Here is a 20,059-nt window from a genome sequence, read left to right as displayed (position 1 = left end):
TGTACGTACAGTCTGTCTCAATGATCTTGTTGAGTCATGATTGCATAATGTTAAGATGTGTGATGTTTTTATACGCCCACATTTTCATGTGAATCCAAATAAAAATAAAGAGGGGAATCCAAAATGAGTTGAATAACATAAACTTTGATGGGATCTAAGTCATAATAAACTTGATATGGTGACACCAGTAGTAGGAGGGGTTAAAAACATGGTTTTGTGATACCCATCACAATTTTTATCCAATTTTATATTCCAAAGATCTCAGTTCCTTTCGATATTGGCATGTATTGGATGTAACTTCATGGATTATGGCCCCTGATTGTATGCAAAATCACGTTTTTAGCTTGTGGACACCTTATTAGAGGTCACAATTTTTATCCAATTTGGATGAAATTTAAAATATATGTTTATAACCCAATGACCTCAGTTCCTTTTGATATTGGTGCATATCGAACCATAACTTCTTGGATTATGCCCCCTGATACATGTAGTACAAAAAATGGTGTTTTTAGTTTGTGGACCCTGTAGAGATCACAATTTTTATCGGATTTTAAAAGCCGTTCACATATATATCACCTTTACACCATAATGATGGTTGAGTTCCAATTTTTAACTGATTTTGATGAAGTTTAAAATATATGTTTATATCCCAAAGATCTTGGTTCCTTTTAATATTGACGCATGTCAGATTGTAACATCCTGTATTATGGCCCCTGATTGTATGAAAAACTGCTTGTTTTAGCTTGAATTCTATCCATCTATTGCAAAATATAGACGTATCTTATATGGCAACCACTTGTAAAGATCAGACAGTGATGAAATTTTTAATATACCTTCACTAAGTTTGATAATGGGCATTTTTTGCTCAGGTTAACTGGAGTGATAAGTAATTTGATTGCTCAATGCTTTATAAAGAAAGATAAATGAACAATGACACCTATATATTTTTGATTAGGGTGGAGGACATCAACCTCACTGTTAGTTTATTTCTTTAAATTTGACCCTAAAGTTGACATCTCACAATTTTAAAATACACGGTATTACACTAAAAGTGATAGCACTTCTAGTTTTAACGTATTACATGTATATTATTTGATTGTTTGGAATTAAATATTCCTGGAAGTATTAAGAATACTGTTTCTCTTGCTGGTAATGTTTATCAGATAGTCATACATATACTAGATGCAGTATTATGTAACAATTTATGACAAATCCATTTTAAATACAAACGATAAGAGAGCACAATATGATAGATTGACAAGACCTATTGCGTAATACACGCAATTTCACTTTAGCAAATGAATTTGTTCAGACATAGTTTTTATTGTATCAAATGTAATTTATAAAATGTTTCAATTGTTTGAAGACTACTCTCAACAATTGTACTTTTTAAAAATAATCTTGAAGACTACTTTAAATTCCATTTTTTGTTAAACTTGAAGACTACTCTGAATTCCATTTTTTGATAATCTTGAAGACTACTCTAAATTCTATTTATTTCATAATCATAAAGACTATTCTAAATTCTAATATTGTTATGTATACGCCCTTGATATCCTTAATAATAGTATAGGAAGGATGTCATGCCACTACCTCCCCCTGTAGATTGTACCTATCCATCCCATCATTCTCCTGTATGAAGCCCAGAAACACCTGATCTGATCAACTACTGTCTTCATATAAGTTTTTGTACCTTGGATATTTATTGATTAGAAGTAAAAATCATTGTGAATTAATGTGCATCATAGGCTAAAGCTTGATTGGCAAATCTCAAAGAGATGGACAGAAAATCTGAGGTAATTTTGATACAAACAGTGCTTATGTGGGGGTGAAATTGTTGACAGTCATATACGCCGAAATTGAAATGGGGTTTGTGTATTGAAATTTATACAAAGTGTTTTAAATTCATGAGTGGGAAGAAGTATATAGATTTTTAGTTATTTCCAATATTACTGTCAGAGTTATGGCCCTTCGTAAATTTGAAAAATATTGTGGCCACTTTAGAGGCTATGAGATAAACGACGTGCCTGTAAAAGATCCTAGAAAAACTAGAAGCCAGTCAAATTTTAATTATTTATGATAATTGCTACATGGATTGTTATTCTTGATCAGTTTTATAGTGTCTTATAAATATCCCCATTAACTACAAAAGAATAAATATGTGGCATCCTCTGTGGACAGCTCGGGTTGTATTTTTTTTTTGCCTGTGAACCAATCTTTTTAAGCTGGTCTGTTACCAGTTAAATCACATTAAAGAATGTATGTGTCACATCAATGAAGCATTGATATTTAATTGAAATTCAAAACCTGTGTCTGAAGCCCTTATTAGATTTAATCTAGATTTTTGTTATACATGTAGTTCGTTCTAAATGGATGAAAGAGGAGATGAATTGATTAGGACAATTATTTTTGAGTTTGCTAGTGTGGGTGAAATACTTGTACTCTGGGCTTTCAGAAATAGAATTTGCAAAGGCAGACTTTTCAGACCAAAAGGTCCTTGCAGTCAATGGTATTGTGCAGACACAAAACATTGTCCGTAATAAAATTTGTTGCATATTTCCCCAGGCAATTGCAAATCACTAAAAGGCAGACATGCCCTTTCATAGTCTGATGTTTGATATTGCCCAACAAACCAAGAAAAATTAGCTGTGTGTCTGTCTGGAGCAATATAAGATCTGGGGCTTTTAGTTTGTGTACAATAAATTCCATTCATGTCACTTATTAATGAACTGGTGATTTACGAAAACATTTCCAAAGACAGTACATAATAGAAGAAGAATTTTTAAGATATCTCTTTGACTTAGAACTCAATTGAAATTTTGAGGCTAATGATGACAGTAGAAATTCATAGTTATATTAAATCTGAGTCTCTCTAATTCAAAAAAGATTTTATTATTTAACAATGTTATAGTTACATATTATTATCAATGACTTTAATCTAAATGTTGAATAATGGAAAGATTTGAAAAAGCATTTTGAAAATTATGGCAGGGGATGATAGGAGTGGAATGGGGTTGAACCTCCTTTTCAGATCTATTTTGTTAATTTGTTCTGCAAGGGTTGTTTACTAGTTATAGGTAAGTATGAACTGGTGAAATAATTGTAAGTTCATAAAGGTAGGCAACCAACCCTTCCTTTCTGACCCATAAACCAGCATTTGTATATTAGTGTTTTTGTTTTGAGTAAATCACACTCTTTGGATCTAATTCAGTCCTAATCTCCCTTATCATATAAAAAATTGTGTGAAATAAGAGTCGTATTTGTAAGGTGTCTGTGACCTCAGTCTTCAATATCAATATATATTTTCCATGTTGGGATTCATTCAGTAATTTCCTGGCCAGTTGTGGAACAAACCAGATTAAAGTTTATTGGACCTGAATGATGAGAAACAGAAGAGAAATTAAGATTTTGCGTGTCAGAAAATGGATTTCTGTTGGAATATGATATTCGATAATCATATCGTCTACAAATCGTAAATACGAGAATTTAAGATGTAGTATTTATTGACTGATTGAAGACAATTTGTAAAAATTGAATAGGAATAGAATATACTCTGGTTAGGAAAAATGTGTATTTATATTTATCAGATTTGTGAATAAGGAAAATTCTGCATATATCTGTGTTGTATGTATCTTTCTAACATACGCATTCCGTGTCATGGGTTTGCAACTTAGATTACCAATTGGAGCATGATGTCATAATATACTACATATTGACTTCTTTTCTGTGCTTGATGTTGTTGGTTTTGGTAGTTTGATGATCTTCCATTCCAGAATTACTAGAAACAAGTAATCTTAGACCTTAGTAATTTGTAAACATTAAATGATGTAAGATATATAAGTTATAAATGAACGTTGGCACATTTTTCTAAAAAGAACTACATGTATGAATATTTTACAAATCAATAAAAGGTGAGTCTTGGAGACTGAGACTGGAGTTGACAGTTTGTAACCAAATTTGAAGAAGCTTTCATGGATTTATTTATCTTATATAATAAAGGTATTGAATATTTTAAATTTGTGATGCGATGCTGTCCTTGGTAGACATTTATTAAAAGCTGGAGATACTAAATTTAAACACAGTTTGACATAACATGTGTTTATCAAATTGTAATATGAGAAATATTATTGTCACCCACCTTTCGAGGAAAGCAGGGAACTATTAAAATGAGTTCGTCTTTCTGTCTGTTCCGTCCATCCTTCACACTTTTTGGGACACAATAACTCTCCTTCTAATTGAACTAGAATGTTCATACTTGGTGTAGGTGTTTATTAGGACAGTGCCTTGATGGAGTACGAAGATGAGCATTTTCTGCTTAGGGTAAGCAGGGATAAGCAATTTGATTGGTTGATGTTTTAGGATACGCTAACTTCAGTTAAAATTAGGTGAGAGTGATGAAACTTGGTGGATAGTTTCATTACATCAATACCTTGACTACGTTCGATAATGAGCATTTTCTGCTCAGGCAAGTGGAGCGATAAGCAATTTGATTGGCTGAGACTTTGGAACACAATAACTCCAATGCCTTGATGGAGTTTTAAGATGAGCTTTTTCTGTGTAGGGTAAGCAGAGATAAGAAATTTTATTGGTTGATACTTTGGGACAAGCTAACTTTAGTTCTAAATATGAGAGAGTGATGACATTTGGTGTATAGTTTTATTACATCAATACCTTGACCAAGTTCGATAATGAGCATTTTCTGCTCAGGGTAAGCAGAGATAAGCAATTTGATTGGATGATGCTTTGGGACACGATAACTTTAGTTCTAATAAAGTGAGAGTAGGGACACTTGGTGTATAGTTTTATCACATCAATACCTTGACTAATTTTATAATGAGGATTTTCTGCTCAGGGTAAGTAGAGCGATAAGGAATTTGATTGGTCTAGACTTTGGAACACAATAACTCTTCCTTCTAGTTGAGGTAGAATGTTCAAACTTGGTGTAGGCATTCATTAGGTGAATACCTTGATGGAGTTTGATGATTAACACTGTCTGCTTATGGTAAGCAGAGATAACTTTGGTTTTAATTAAGTTAGAGTGATGAAACTCTGAGTATAGATTCATTATATCATTACTTTGATTAAGTTCGATGATGAGAATTTTCTGCTTAGGCTATGTAGCGATAAGCAATGTGATTGGTCAAGACTTTGGAACATAACAACTCTGCTTTTAATTGAAGTAGAATGTTTAAACTTGATGTAGATGTGAATGTCTTGACTGAGTTCAATGATTAACATTTTGAGCTAAAGCTATGCAGAGCTGAGTAATTTCATTGGTTAGTGCTTTGGGACAAGATAACTTTGATTCTATTTGATAGAGAGTGATGAAAGTTAGTGTATAGTTGATAATCAGTTTGATTGCTTGATATTTTTGTAAAAAATAAATGTTCGATTAATTAATATGTGTCATCTATTTATTTTGGGATTTCCGTGGGGGACATCATCCTCACTGTTGGCTTGTTTTGTTTTTAAATACTGATTTACAATAAATCTTTCATCTTGCAATTCAAGGGCTAATTTCACTTTCAGAGCATTATTGTCTAGCATCATCAGAAATAGATGTGAGGTCGAAAATTCAAAATGAGCGAAGTAACCATCTTTTCTTTCTTGATATCCATTTCAGGAGGAAAATCTGACAAAGTGAGCTAAATATTATTTTGTAGAATTATCTACTTTTGACTGATTACATGACATTATCAAAGATGATATCATAATGATCTTAAATTATCTGAAAAATAGAAACAACAATCTATAATTATTTTAGGGTATAAAACCAATTGCTTCGAATAATTCTCAAACTTAATTTGAAATTGTGATGTCTGTCAGTATGAGTCGTATTCTGTAATCATTTGAGAGAATCATACCAATTGCTTTGAATATTTTGCAAACAAAAATCCAGAATGACATAGCAGGGTTTACTAGATAATTGGTTCAATTTATTGGCAGTGGAGTAGTGTAACTGGTAATAAACATTATAAGATGGGAGATAGACAGGTCGATTCCTATACCGTAGTCAGTCCGTAATTATCTAATATTTTATCTCAGTATGTTTGGCGGGGATCTGCCCGATTTGAATAAATCGATGAATGTAAGATAAATAGGATCACTCCATGTATAAGACAAGAAAAAGATACGAATCACTGAGTTCGTAATGATAGTTTTCAGGCCAGTTTTTCTTTTCAATTTGTTTCTCCTCATCTGAGTTAATTACTTCCTGAAAGAAATGAGTACATGTGTTCTCCTCTCTATAATTGTTAATTATAAATTTCTTCACCATATATTTTATGCTGGTAATACAGGTAATGTTATGAATGGCAGGGGCTGTTTAATTGGCCTATGAATACTATAATAACTTGTACTCTCCTACCCTCATCATATGATTATGATTATATATTAACAAAGATTATATTGATTAGTAAAATATGTAACACGTATATATTTGATTTACATAATTATTTCTGGACCAGAAAATGGACCCCAAATGCTACTGATCTTTGTTGTTCATATTCTTTGCGACGACACTCTTTCAAAAAAGCCTAAGGCTCCATCAATTAAAGTATGATTGACATGAGACTTTGCAATTAAGCTTGTTCCTTGGACAATTACACATTAGTTAGTGGACTTCTATTGTTGTTTGACTTCACAATTCTAAGTCCTATATATATCTTACTATCTTACTTGTTTTTAACTGTCCATTTCTACTTCCTGGTACCTGGTTAGATTTACACCTTGAATAATTAAATCGTATTGAGGTTGCTGCTGTCTTCATTTAATGAAAGAAACTGGTTGTTAATTGGCAATCCGTGTCATGGTCACAAATAAGTTTAAACCACTTTCTGTAATATAAAAATAACAAGATAATATATACATGTACACAACAATACTTGATTAATGCTGATCAACCCTTCTAACTTTCAAGGGTATCTCTTGTTGGTCAGCATTAACCAAGTATTGTTGTGTACATGTACTGTATATCTTGTTATATTTTCATATTTTTATACGTCCACAATATTGTTTGTGAACACTCTACAGGTCACAATTTTTATCTGATTTCAATGAAACTTGAAATATAGGTTTATCACCCTAAGGTCTCGGTTTCTTTTGATATTGGCATTTATCGGACTGTAACTTCATGGATTATGGCCCCTGATTGTACGAAAAATCACGTTTTTAGCTTGTGAACACCGTAGAGGTCACAATTTTTATTCGATTTTGTTGAAACTTGAAATGTAAGTTTATAACCCAAAGATCTCTGTTCCGTTCGATATTCGCGCATATCGGACCATAACTTCCTAAAATATGCCCCCTGATTGTATGATAAATCGTGTTTTTAGCTTGTGGACCCTATAGTGGTAACAATTTTTATCCAATTTCAAAAACCGTTTGAATATATCACCGTTACACCCTAAGGATGGTTGAGTTCAAATTTTGTAAAAATCAAACTGAAACTGACAGACAAAATGGCCGCCCCTTGTTCGCAAATAGTGTCAAAATATTGTGTATCAGAGTTGTGGACCCTCTTGAGGTCACAATTGTCATCTGATTTTGATGAAACTTGAAATGCATGTTTATAACCCAAATATCTTGGTTTCTGTTGATTTTCGTACATATCGAATCGTAACTTCCTGAATTATGGCCCTCTAGCTTGTGGTTCCTCTAGAGGTCACAATTATTATTCAATTTAAAAAAACGGTTGAATATATCACCGTTACACCCTAAGGATGGTTGAGTTCGAATTTCGTAAAAATCAGACCGAAACTAACAGACAAAATGGCCGCCCCTTGATCGCAAATAGTGTCAAACTATTGAGTATCAGAGTTGTGGACCCTCTGGAGGTCACAATTGTCATCTGATTTTGATGAAACTTGAAATGCATGTTTATAACCCAAATATCTTGGTTTCTGTCGATTTTCGTACATATCGAATCATAACTTCCTGAATTATGGCCCTCTAGCTTGTGGTTCCTCTAGAGGTCACAATTATTATTCAATTTAAAAAAACGGTTGAATATATCACCGTTACACCATAATTTTGTCTGAGTTTAAATTTCGTGAAAATCGGACCATAACTGCCAGACAAAATGGCTGCCTTTCGTACGCAAATAGTGTCAACATCTGGTATATCAAAGTTGTGGACCTCTAGAGGCCACAATTTTGATTTGATTTTGATGAAACTTGAAATGCAAGTTTATAACCCAAAGATCTCAGTTCCTTTCAATATTCGTGCATATCGGATCGTAACTTCCTGAATTATGGCCTCTGATTGTATGAAAAATCGCGTTATTTTTAGTGAAATCTATTTCTATATGTCTTATAAGGATTATAATTTTTATCCGATTTAAAAAAACGTTCGAATATATCACTGTTTGATGAGTTCGAATTTCTTGAAAATCGGGGCAAAACTGCCAGACAAAATGGCCGCCCCTCGTACGCAAATAGTGGTAACATCTGGTATATTTTTATCTGATTTTGATGAAACTTGAAATGCATGTTTATAACCCAAAGATCTTGATTCCTTTCGATATTTGCGCATATCAGATCATAACTTACTGAATTATGGCCCTTGATTGTACAAAAAATTGCGTTTTAAAAACCATTTAAAATACATCACCATTCCACCATAATGAAGGTTGAATTCAAATTTCGGGAAAATTGAAATGGAACTGCCCAACAAAATGGCCGCTCTTTGTACGCAAATTGTGTAGAAGTGTGTAATACAAAGGTTGTGGACCCTCTAGAGGTCACAATTTCTATCCGATTTTGATGAAACTTAAAACATATCTTTATATCCCAAAGATCTCAGTCCTTTTTGATATTTGCACATTTCAGGCCATAACTTTCTGGATTATTGCCCCTGATTGTACAAAAAATCGCGTTTGTTTTTAGCTTGTTCTCTATCCATCTCTTGTAAAATGTTGGCGTATTCTGCCTGGCAGCCGCTGGTATCATTGCTTGATAATGACTAGAAAAGCCTAGTCGAAATGTTGCTCAGTGATAAGCAGTATTTGTATTCCATAGAATTGTGACCTGTATATTCCAGTTCAATTACTAAATGCCGTTGAAACAATTTATACTGTGTACTATGATTTGTTTAGAATATAAATCTATTTATAGTCTTGAAACTCATCTTTTTAAACGAATCCAACCACAGGTAACATTTTTACTTAATGTACTTGAAATAGTACTGAAAAAGCTGTTTGGTAGTTTTTATTACTATTCTCAGAATAATAACATCCTGGACTGACGTGAGAAGATTATGGTTCTTAGACTGTTCACGTAACGGCTCCTATTATAGCACTTCTTGTTTTAATGTGATAAAAAATGAAAGCATATCATGAAACGTCTTCTAAGATAATTGTATAAGGCGACAGGCAGAGATCACACGATGACTGGCAGAGTAATTAGATCACGCTCTCCAAGGACCAAACAATCTAATCCTTCATGAATGTAAATTCTCTTTAAGAAGTCTGATATTGCATATTGGTATTGTATGATGTACAGACATAACAATCATTTCTAGAAGATCAATTGTTAAATATGCCTGCTATTACATACAGATGGGTTACATGTATTTTATTATAATCCCTTGTCTGGATAGCAATATGCAGTAAAACTGTGAACAAAGTGTCAACACTAAATATCAAAATGTCATTCCATCAAGTGGCATCAAGTGTTCCAGATTGAAAGAAGTTACAAAGAATGGGGATTGCTAAAAGTTATTTTAATTGTATAATTTTCATATCATCTACTAAGTGCAATATTTTGATTCCTTTAGACTTTGATTTCTTTAAACACCCACTTACAGCACATATTTTTCTGCCCCGGGCAATCCCCTCTGCACTAGATGTGTGTGTCATGCAAGGTAATTAAAATGCACAAAAAATTGATGTTCTGGTTGAAAAGGTGATTTCGGACAGATTTTCACTCTTTGTTTGATATCAATACAGCTCACATATATACTGATCGATCCAAACTATAAGAAATGCCTAAATGTAGCTGAAATTAGTGAAAATATTACTTATACAAGTCATAAATCCAAATTTGATCATGTACATTTAGTAATAACCATTTTGAACACGAGTGAATTGAAATCTATAATACATAAAATGATGCAAATCTGCATGTACAATCACACTGGTCTTAATCGTTTATCTGGCCTCGGTTTCACGAAGCATTTCTTGACTAATGTTAAATGAAATGAAATGAAATGGGGTTTAACGTCCTCCTGTTCTGCTCCTATACTGGGCTAATGAAGACGAGCATACAGTGTGCTATGAGGGAAATTTTCCCGGGCAGCGGCACTATCGCTTACTCTTATATTGAATTCCAACTGGTAGGGAATCTTTTACGTGCATTCTAATGTATACACAGGACCTCGGTTTTTCGTTTCATCCGAAGGACTAGACAGCAGTCCTTGACAGGCCCTCTGTTCTGCACCACTGACAAGGGGAAACCACGTCGGAAAATCGGGATGAACTTTCTTGGCCAATGCAGAGATCGAACACCCAACCTCCAGGCTAGTGAGCCAGCGTCTTAACCACCTAGCCACCGTGGCTCCCGACTAATTTACTCAACTTTCAATCACTGTTGTTGAGAAATATCTTTGATCCAGAAACACAAAACTTTGCACATAGTTTCTTATTGATATACTTGATACATTAAAATAACAGAAGTTTTATAAAGGATATTTTAGATAAAATAAGGCAAACAATATTTAGTAAATACTTAACCTAAGCCTGAGAATGTTTTGTGAAATACTACTACAATAACTTCCGAACTAGCAGATAATCAGATTTTATAATCCTACTCTGACTGTTGCCGTTTTTGATATTTTCTAAAAAGACTATTCAAAGTATAATATGCACTGCATATATTGATTTTCACTGACTTCTTTTCTGCAGGTCTCCTGGTTTCCTCCTACTGCTAAAAAAACCCTACACGCAAGTGAATTATTAAAGTAAAATTGTACAATGTTAAGCCCAAGGTGATCTACTTTTGAGTGGAGTGGATGTTAAACTCCATTCTCTCCATCTATGCCTTCTCATATCAAAGCTTATCATGGCTTGTTGTTGAATTAGGTATGTCGTCAAAAATTCTATAGAGCATGGCGAGTTTGCAGCCACAGTGACCAAGTGTGAAGACAACTTGCCTGCTTCTAAGTTCTCGCCAGCCCTTGCCACACTCCCTCCTAGGTGAGAGCATATTATAAAATGATTGGTTGAAGTGAGAGCGTGTTTGTGACATGGTGGTCATATCCATGGGCATAGTAAGAACTTGATGGAAGTGCACTGAACATATAGAGAGTGTGTGGAGTGGTGAGGTTGTGGCGTAAGAGTGATCCGATTTACAGGGGTGATCCGATTTACACGTGAATTTTTTGTAGATCAAGCCACTCTCACTGCTCTCAGTAAGTTGTCTCCATTGTCACTACGCTTTTGCCATACTTTCTTTCCATCATGACCTAGGTACACGGGTATGGTGCATGTTCCATACTTGCATAATGAGGTGGCTTATCAAGCTGACCATGTTCCAATTATGACCGTACTACATCCTTACTGGCATGGCCACATCCATGGGGCTCTCAGCATCAATCTGGCTGATTTTTCCAGGTCATATTGAGGTCATGGTCTATATGTGATAGGGGTGGGGGAAGGGGTTACCAGCAAGTATATAGACAGGACCATCCAGGTACTTACAAGGCATAGAATTTCAGGACTTTTATGTCTTCATATAATAAAGGCCCTGTCCCAGTGGCCGATGGACACAAAATGTATGCAAAAAGGACACAGCGGACGAGCAAACTTTCGGGGGTGGCTCCATCCGTTTTCATCCGCTCCAGAAATGGACAAAATTGATGAAAATTTGCGAAAACAGAACGGAAAAGAACGAACGTGGGAAGTATGTAGCGGGGATGTTAAATGGGTGTTCATCGGAAGCCTAGCGCATGAAAGCGGATGGAAGTGGATGACAGCTCCGACATCCTTCAATATACCAGATACATCCCAGATACAAACGCTTTGTCCCTTTTGAAAACTTTATATATGAGATGCATACGCTTACATCGTTTCTGTTTCCGTGCTACTAACGATGTATAGACGTCCCATGTACCTTATCTTTCCTCCTTCTTTCCGTTTTCAGCTGGAGCGGACGTGAGTTGCGAGGATGCCCAGAGGGTGCAGAGAGGATACAGTGGACGTTTAACGGACATGGAACGTTTGGTGCTCGTATATGTCGCGCATTTACATCGTACACGGCAGAAAGTTCATCCGTTATAAAAGTTTTGTGCAGCTCAAAACCTTTTGCGCGGATGAAATCAAAGTGAACGGATGCTCGATGGATAGAGCGTATGAAACACGTATGCAATGAGTACACAACGGATGCATCCGTAAGTGCAGTGGGACTGGGCCTTAAAAGATAGTGTATGAAAACTGCACAACAAAACACAGACAATAAGAAGGTATGCAATTTAAACAGAGAAAAAACACAAAAATATTTTTGAAAAATACATCTGTGTTTTGGGGTGGGTCCTGAAGTTTATGTAAAGGAAATTGGTTTTGCCTTGTTTGATATGGATAAAAATGTAATTAAATAATAACAATTGACATATAATAGAACTATTACAATAATTTACAAATCAAAAACAAACATAAGGGGAAAACTTTCCCCATAATAATTTGTTTCTTAGGCATCATTGTGGATTTTTTTGTTTCCGATATAAATATATTGAGTTAACTACCGGTACTGGTGTCTAGACTAGATATCATTCCTCCTGTTAATAAGCACTCGTATATTTTTTCCATGAAATATTAGAAAATTTAGGAGACTAGCATAGATCATTATTTCAATACTGGCATCAAAAACATAGAATTGCTTTTGTGTAATTTTCTTTTGCGTCTGGTGAAATTCCTAATTATCTATATGATCTAGAATAAAAAAAATTCTTTGTAATAGCTTTGTTATGATAGAACATTAATCAAAAGGTACAAAAAATTGACAGTTTTATAAACTGTATAGAAGATGGAGGATGCCAGCCTCGCTAGCATTTTGAAGATGCCAGTCTCATCTGAATTTCAAGCTGGAAGTGGTATTATTTGTTTCAAAGATATACTGCTTGAATTCTACATTTAAACATGCATTATTCATGTCTATTACAGGTTTTTTTTATATTCTTGTTTCAAAAGCTTATAATCAACTCTCCAAACTATCGGTTGTTGGCACTTATCACTGTAACCCAGGTATCATTTCAACTTGTGTACTCATTTCTTTCACATTCGTTTTAATATCAAATCTTTGTTTAAAAATTCGTAAAAATCGTTTAAAATCACCCAAAATCATCTAATTTGTACTTGTGTCCAGTTTAAAGCTGACTGATTAATTTTAATAATGAGTGTCCATTTACAAGTATTTAATTTCCTGGCCACTGTTCAAAAATTAATCATTATACATCATTAATCAATTGGGTGGGTTTGTTTATTTTTTTAACAGTGATAGAAAAATTAAACACTTGTAAATTGAACACTCATTATCAAAATTGAATGGTCAGCTTTAAACTGGACAGAAGTACAAATTAAACGATTTATGGTGATTTTAAACAGTTTTTACGAATTTTTAAACAAAGAATTGATATTAAACGTATGTGAAAGAAATTAGTGCTAGATACATAAGATTAAATGATACCTGGGTTACAGTGTATGGTGGCAGGTGATTGAAGGACTGAAAATCTAGACTTTGTTTATTATTGTGACAATGGTACTTCGAGACTATGAACTGTCAATCAGCAATCTGCAGACACAATTCATAACTTTTCTCAGAACGAAGTAATTTGACTGAAATTTTCAATATGTTTATATCATTATTTATGTTTGAAATATAGCAAGAATGGCCAGCTCTTTAAACTTTCAATATTTTCTCATGTGAAAATACAATCTATAGATTATATATACCAGTATGCACTTCAAAAACTTTTATAAAATAACTATATAAAAAATGTTTTGAATTTCAAATTCCCAACAGCCACAACCTTTACACAAGACTATAATGTTTTTAATTTCAAATTCCCAACAGTCACAACCTTTACACACGACTATAGATTTGAAAGTTAACTAGATTTCAAATACCCAACAGCCACAACTTCATTGAAAACTAGCTGGGAGTGGAAAATTCAGTTAGAGAACAAAGTATACACGACTGTATATATATGTATTATATCAAGTTGACATATAGTTTTGAATGTAAATAAATCTATTTTACAGATGTCAGTTATGTTTTATAATGTATCTAGACATAAATTTTTATCGTACATATTCATATATCAATTTATAAAAAACTTTAAAAAATGTTTTTCTAACAATCAGACAAAGCCAAATAAATTTGGTAAAGTTGCCCATATCAGAATGTGCAATGGAATGTTTACAGTGACATGTGATCCGGTATTCTAAGAATTAACTTGTTTTTTGTGTCTGTACCTATTCATCTACAGCTATGCAGGGATTTGTATTTAGGATAGGGGACAAAGGAGGATGTCAAAAATTTATCTTTTTCACACCAAACAGCTTAATAACTGACAAAATCAATAATAATTGGAAGATTCAGTGCCGAATTTACTCTGAAAATTTGATTTGCAGGTTGAATGATATATGCCTAAAGTGAATAACATAAAGTGTTTTATGGTTTCATTTGTCATTGTCTTATTCTTCAATTTGTTTTGCAGCGACAGTTTGGCATTTGCTACCGAACCAATCTTCGCAAGTTTATCCAATATCTTGGGAAACTATGAAAGAATGCCTGCAAACATTCCACAAGAACTTAAGGTAAGATAAACGGATGAACCGCATTATTGAACAACTTTAAAGGATTAATAAGCTTTAACAGGATTTTTTTAATATTTGGTTTATCTTTACTATGTCCATTCATGCCATATCAAGTTAATAATAAAACTCATACAGTCTCTTTTTGATAAGATACTAATTAAGATCATGCCACAGTAGTAAACATTGGCTGAATTATAAATCAAAAATAGAAGCTCTGTGGCAAGCAGATGAGTTCTCTTTTAAGTAGGCAGAGATCTCTTACTTTGTCTCTCATATTCATTATTTGTATCAATATTTATCACTGGGCAAACAGATCAACAGAGGTCCCCAAAATTAAAAAAATGTTATTATTAAAACAAAAAGTTAATGTTTGCCCTTCCTAAATGCGACTATTATTATTATTATAGCTTCATCCACATAATTTTCTGTAGTTAGTACACCTTTCATTTTTATGTCAACATAGGTGTTACATCCCTATTTATCATGGGAAATGAGATATACATATTATTGAATAATTTGTATCAAAACAAAATATGATATTTTGAAGTTAGATCAAATTTATATAATTTTAGTTATTAACATATTAACAATACTCATTTAACATAAAAAAAAACAACATTCGACGCAAATTATATTTTGTTACGTTTTAAAGTTTCATCTTGAAACATGGGTATATACTGTCTTCAACCCTATATATCTGTCAAATCTGCCCATCCATTCATGATTTTTTGTGGACATTCTAAATGCTTAGGTCAAACCAATTTAAATTTTTAGTTTGGCTTTAAGTTATTATTGGATCAGGTTTATTCTTACACCAATATTTAATGTCCGTCGATCTTTTTGTGTTTCTGTCCACTCTAGCTTGTGAATGTGATATTGTCTACATTTTTGTTCCCTGCCTTTTGAAGGAAGCAGGGGACTATTAAAACTCAATAACTCTGCTTCTAATTATAATTCAGTTAGATTCCTAGAATGTTGAATCTTGGAATCTTTGTGTTTTGTTCATTAGAGGTGAATGCCTTGACCAAGCATTTTCCAAGCAGAGATAAGCAATTTCATTGGCTCATGACTACAAGGATTCAATTGATGGAGTTCAATATACTGAGTATTTGGAAGATGTATGTCCATGAAATGGGCATAATTCTTCAATTATTCTCTGAGTTATTGCTCTTGCGGACTTAGCCAAAATATTTGAAATCAAAGGTAGTTTTCCTTCAATTCTAATCAGACTAGGTATGTTTTAATTCGAACTAGATTCATCATTTATTTGCAGAGTGATTGCCCTACTCTGAGTGCAAACCAATAATGTGTTACTGTTTTCTGCAATTATTATTTTATTGCTTTTACAGTTATTTACATTCATAACTAATTATAAAGAAAGTATTTAACAGGTATTGTGTTTTAGAATAAGGGTACATTGTTAAAGGGGCCCTCTTACTTTTGCAGTTAAAACTGAGTAATAAATCATTTTTGATTGGCACAATCTGATTATTCATGTCCATGTTACATGTAGATTGTGTAAAAAATATGAGTTCCATTTGCCAGTACATTTTCAAATAAATATCTCAATTAAGGACACAAAACATGTACTGTTTACATACATATCAAAGGTAAAAAACGATGTACTATTTTAATGGAATGACTTATTATTATGATGTAATTAAGCACACACAATTATGAAAAAGCCTTCGTGAACGGAAAAAATATCAAATTTATTATTACTTTGTTTGTCTAAGACACATGAGGATGGCAGTGTAAAATTAATTGAGACCAATTCATGTTTAAATTGATTGTTGAATAGAATTGATTGAATTTTTGGACCAAAATGTTTTAGTTAATTAACAAAGTACTTTTGATTGTGCATTTCAACTTTATTCTGGCATGTTGGTGCTTTAATAAATATCAGTGATATTTAAATGATCCCTGCATTTTATGTCAACATCTCCGATGAATAAGAAGGGGTATTAGAATCATATATTTTAAATAAAGTATGCATACGCTGCATTATGTGTGGTTTAATGGTCGAGAGCGAGACATTATAAAGTCATATATTGAAACAACATGAGGGACATAGTATAAATAATGTACGCTTGGCACATTGCCCGTAAATGGTATGCCAACATCAAAGGATGACCTCACATCTGTATTTTAAAGACTTTTAACATATAGTTAGGTCTAAGGTGACCAATACTTTTAATTTTCTTGTTGAAAGTAGTAATGCCTCTTTAAAATTGATGTAAATACTTTCCTTTATTTATTCGGAAATATTCAGTTTATTTATCTTTAATTAAAGCACCATTTATTCAAAAAATATACATTGTCTTTCTGTCAACATCAGTGCAAATAATTAGTTAAAAAATTATGCTTTAGACAATTATAATTCCATTAATGTAAAATCTTTCAATAAAAAATCTTACTGTAAAGGTGCCATCTTGGTGTGAAAAGTATGTCTTCAAAGCTTGCTCTCACGATTAATTATAATAACTCATCAAAGACAATCTGTTCTTAAGGAGCAAAGATTGTGTGAATTTTCTTTCAATATGGCTGCTTATTTTCACAGTCTTTTAATGATTGAGCATGCTTGATTTAAAGACAGCAATAAATTTGTTTTATCTAATCGTTGATGGCCATGATGACTGTTCAGTTGTAAACAGATTGGATTTGATCTCTTTGACAAGAAAAGAATTTATAAAAACAAGTTATTTAATTTCAAAGAGTTTAGTTTATTCATGAAAGCAGATATTAAAGTCAAATTTCTTTTAAGTTAAATGGAAATAAACACGCCTACATGATCACATATTTAAAAGTGCAGAAATGTGTGAGCATTTTCAGAAATGATTTTTATAGATCCACATTGAACAATATATGATAATTTTACTTTCGTCCATCGATCTGTTTGTCTTCATCTGTTGGTATGTCATCCACCCACATTTTATCTGAAAAACTCTACAGACCAGCCTACATATTTTTTTCATATCAGGCATTGTTCACTAGGTCATAAAGTAAAATCCGATCAAAAATCAGAATTTTTCAATCAAACCCATATTATAGAGTTATCCCTTCACTTACACTTAAATTAATGAAATCTTTAGAATGTGATACCGGATTAGAGTTCTTTATGTAATTTTTAAACCTTGATGGGATTGGGCATAAAACATCCCTGGGCTCTTTAAATTCAAAGATATCTCAGCCTGGTTTAACACTCTGTATACCATAATAAATTTGAATGACAGTCCATATGAGACATGGAATGGCATTATGTTTATTGTCAATGGCTGCCATGCAAAGTTTTTAGTCTTTCACACTCAGGGGGGTTGGATGACCGAATGGTTATCACGTGCACGCTGTATCATAAGGTCTGTCATTGAGTCAACCAGCGTGGTTTTGAATCCCTGGTTGTATGTGACAAGGAGTAGGGTCGACTGTCCAACCTCGTGGGTTTACTCTGGGTCCTCTGCCTGCTAAAGAACTCTATGCGCAAGCGAATATTTGAAATAAAATTGAATCATGTGTTAGTCCCAAAATGACCTAGTTTGTATGGAGTGGGCTTAATCTCTCTCTCTCTCTCTCTCTCTCTCTCTCAAAAATGCTTTCATTTCCTATTTCCAGAATTTTTTTCCAGTTAGCAGAGATATTTTTTTTCACGAAATCTAATAAGTTAGCTTTTACTTTCTGATAAAGACCTTTAGACAGTGTTTAATTAGCAAAAAGTTAAGTTATGTTGTCAAAAAATTGATTTATGCTTTGTGTTTGAATGACTAATTGCCATTATTCACAATGCACAAAGCTTTACTTATTTTCCTGAAATAAATCTGGATTTTTTTTTTTTCAGGATCACGAGTTTATAGATATGGAAATAAAGTATGGTATTTTTCAGGTTTGTATGACAGTGTTTTTATCATTGCTTTTGTTTTAGGGAAAATGGATAATTGATCATTCAACTACATGTCTGAGTTCCAAAATATTCTATTTTTACTCTGACTATTAAGTTCTTAAAAAATGAGATACAATATTCTATGATGTTAACGAACATAGTCCTTATGTACTAAAAACTAAGTTGGATTAAGATAGTAAGAAGCCTGCACAAGAACATGTCATTGTCTAATAAGAAAGCTTGAGTACCAGTCACTGGAAGCAGCATTGGAGAAGAATACCACAGCATAAGCAGGCATTCAAGGCAAGGAGGGGGAGTGGATGGCCGAATAGTTAGTGGGTGCGCGCTCCATCATAAGGGTTGTCATTGAGTCATCTGGCATGGTTTTGACTCCCCAGTTGTATGTGATAAGGAGTAGGGTGGCCTGTTCAACCTTGTGGGTTTCTCCGGGTCCTCCAGTTTCCTCCCACTGCTAAAGACTCCTACGCACAAGCAAATTATTGAAATAAAATTGAACTATATGTTAGTCACGAAATGACCTAGTTTGTTTCTAGTGGACTTAACCCTCTCTCTCTTTCTCTCTCTAAATAATAACCCCCCAAAATATGCTTGAGCTGTAGATGCATGTATAATAGAGTTGTCAAATGTCCATGTTTAACTGCATCTTCATTTTTATAGCCATTCAGTCCAATAATGAATAGTTTTTTTTAGGAAATTCATTTTGCCGCAAATCTGATTTAAGATTCGTGAAGGAATATTACACATTTGGGACTTTAGTTGTAAAAATCCATGCAATTAATGTAACAGAAAGCCATTTTGCTCAGAATTAAATTCTTTAATTTTTCTTCAAGATGATAAATGAATTGCAATGGATCAAATTTGAATTTATTACAACCATTAATTATCATGAAAAAAAAATTCTTTAAAATGTCAACCATTTTATGTCCCGTTTTATGAGGACAGAGTATCTTCTCCTGTGAATATTATAAAGTAAAAGAGAAATTTAATATTTTATTGTTCATTCTTCGATCATTTTTTATCTGCTTCTAAATGTTGATTATGATCTTCCGTCTGGTTACACAAAACTTTTAAGTGTGTAATAAAATCAACAATCGATAGCAAATCTATTTAAAACAAAAAGTGTTGATGTCACACTTATAGGGATGTGTTTGGTAAGGTACTTACAATGAAAAATGGGCCAACTAATATTACCTTATCTAAGCTTAAAATGACATGCTTGAAACAAAGCCGTTGGCAGGAACATGTTATAAAATGGCACAGGAATTTTTTTGATGTGATTTCTTTTTTGATTTGTTTTTGTCGATAGCCTGAGGATGTCAGGGATGTTTTAGATGCGTTTAATTTCACAAAACAAG

At 33.2% G+C, this 20,059-nt stretch overlaps 1 protein-coding gene across 1 annotated transcript in view; it reads left to right on the top strand.

Annotated features, from left to right (window-relative positions):
* Positions 1-20,059, top strand: part of LOC126817968 (SCY1-like protein 2) — a 115,195-nt gene that overhangs the window by 69,024 nt on the left and 26,112 nt on the right. The window contains exons 4-5 of the mRNA XM_050545142.1: positions 14,710-14,809; positions 18,642-18,686. Coding sequence (XP_050401099.1) covers positions 14,710-14,809; positions 18,642-18,686 — 145 coding nt within the window. The remainder of the gene's footprint in view (positions 1-14,709; positions 14,810-18,641; positions 18,687-20,059) is intronic.

The sequence above is a fragment of the Patella vulgata genome, chromosome 4 (assembly GCF_932274485.2).
Source record: "Patella vulgata chromosome 4, xgPatVulg1.2, whole genome shotgun sequence".
NCBI classification, from domain to species: Eukaryota; Metazoa; Mollusca; class Gastropoda; family Patellidae; genus Patella; species Patella vulgata.
This window is presented reverse-complemented; position numbering and strand designations above follow the sequence as displayed.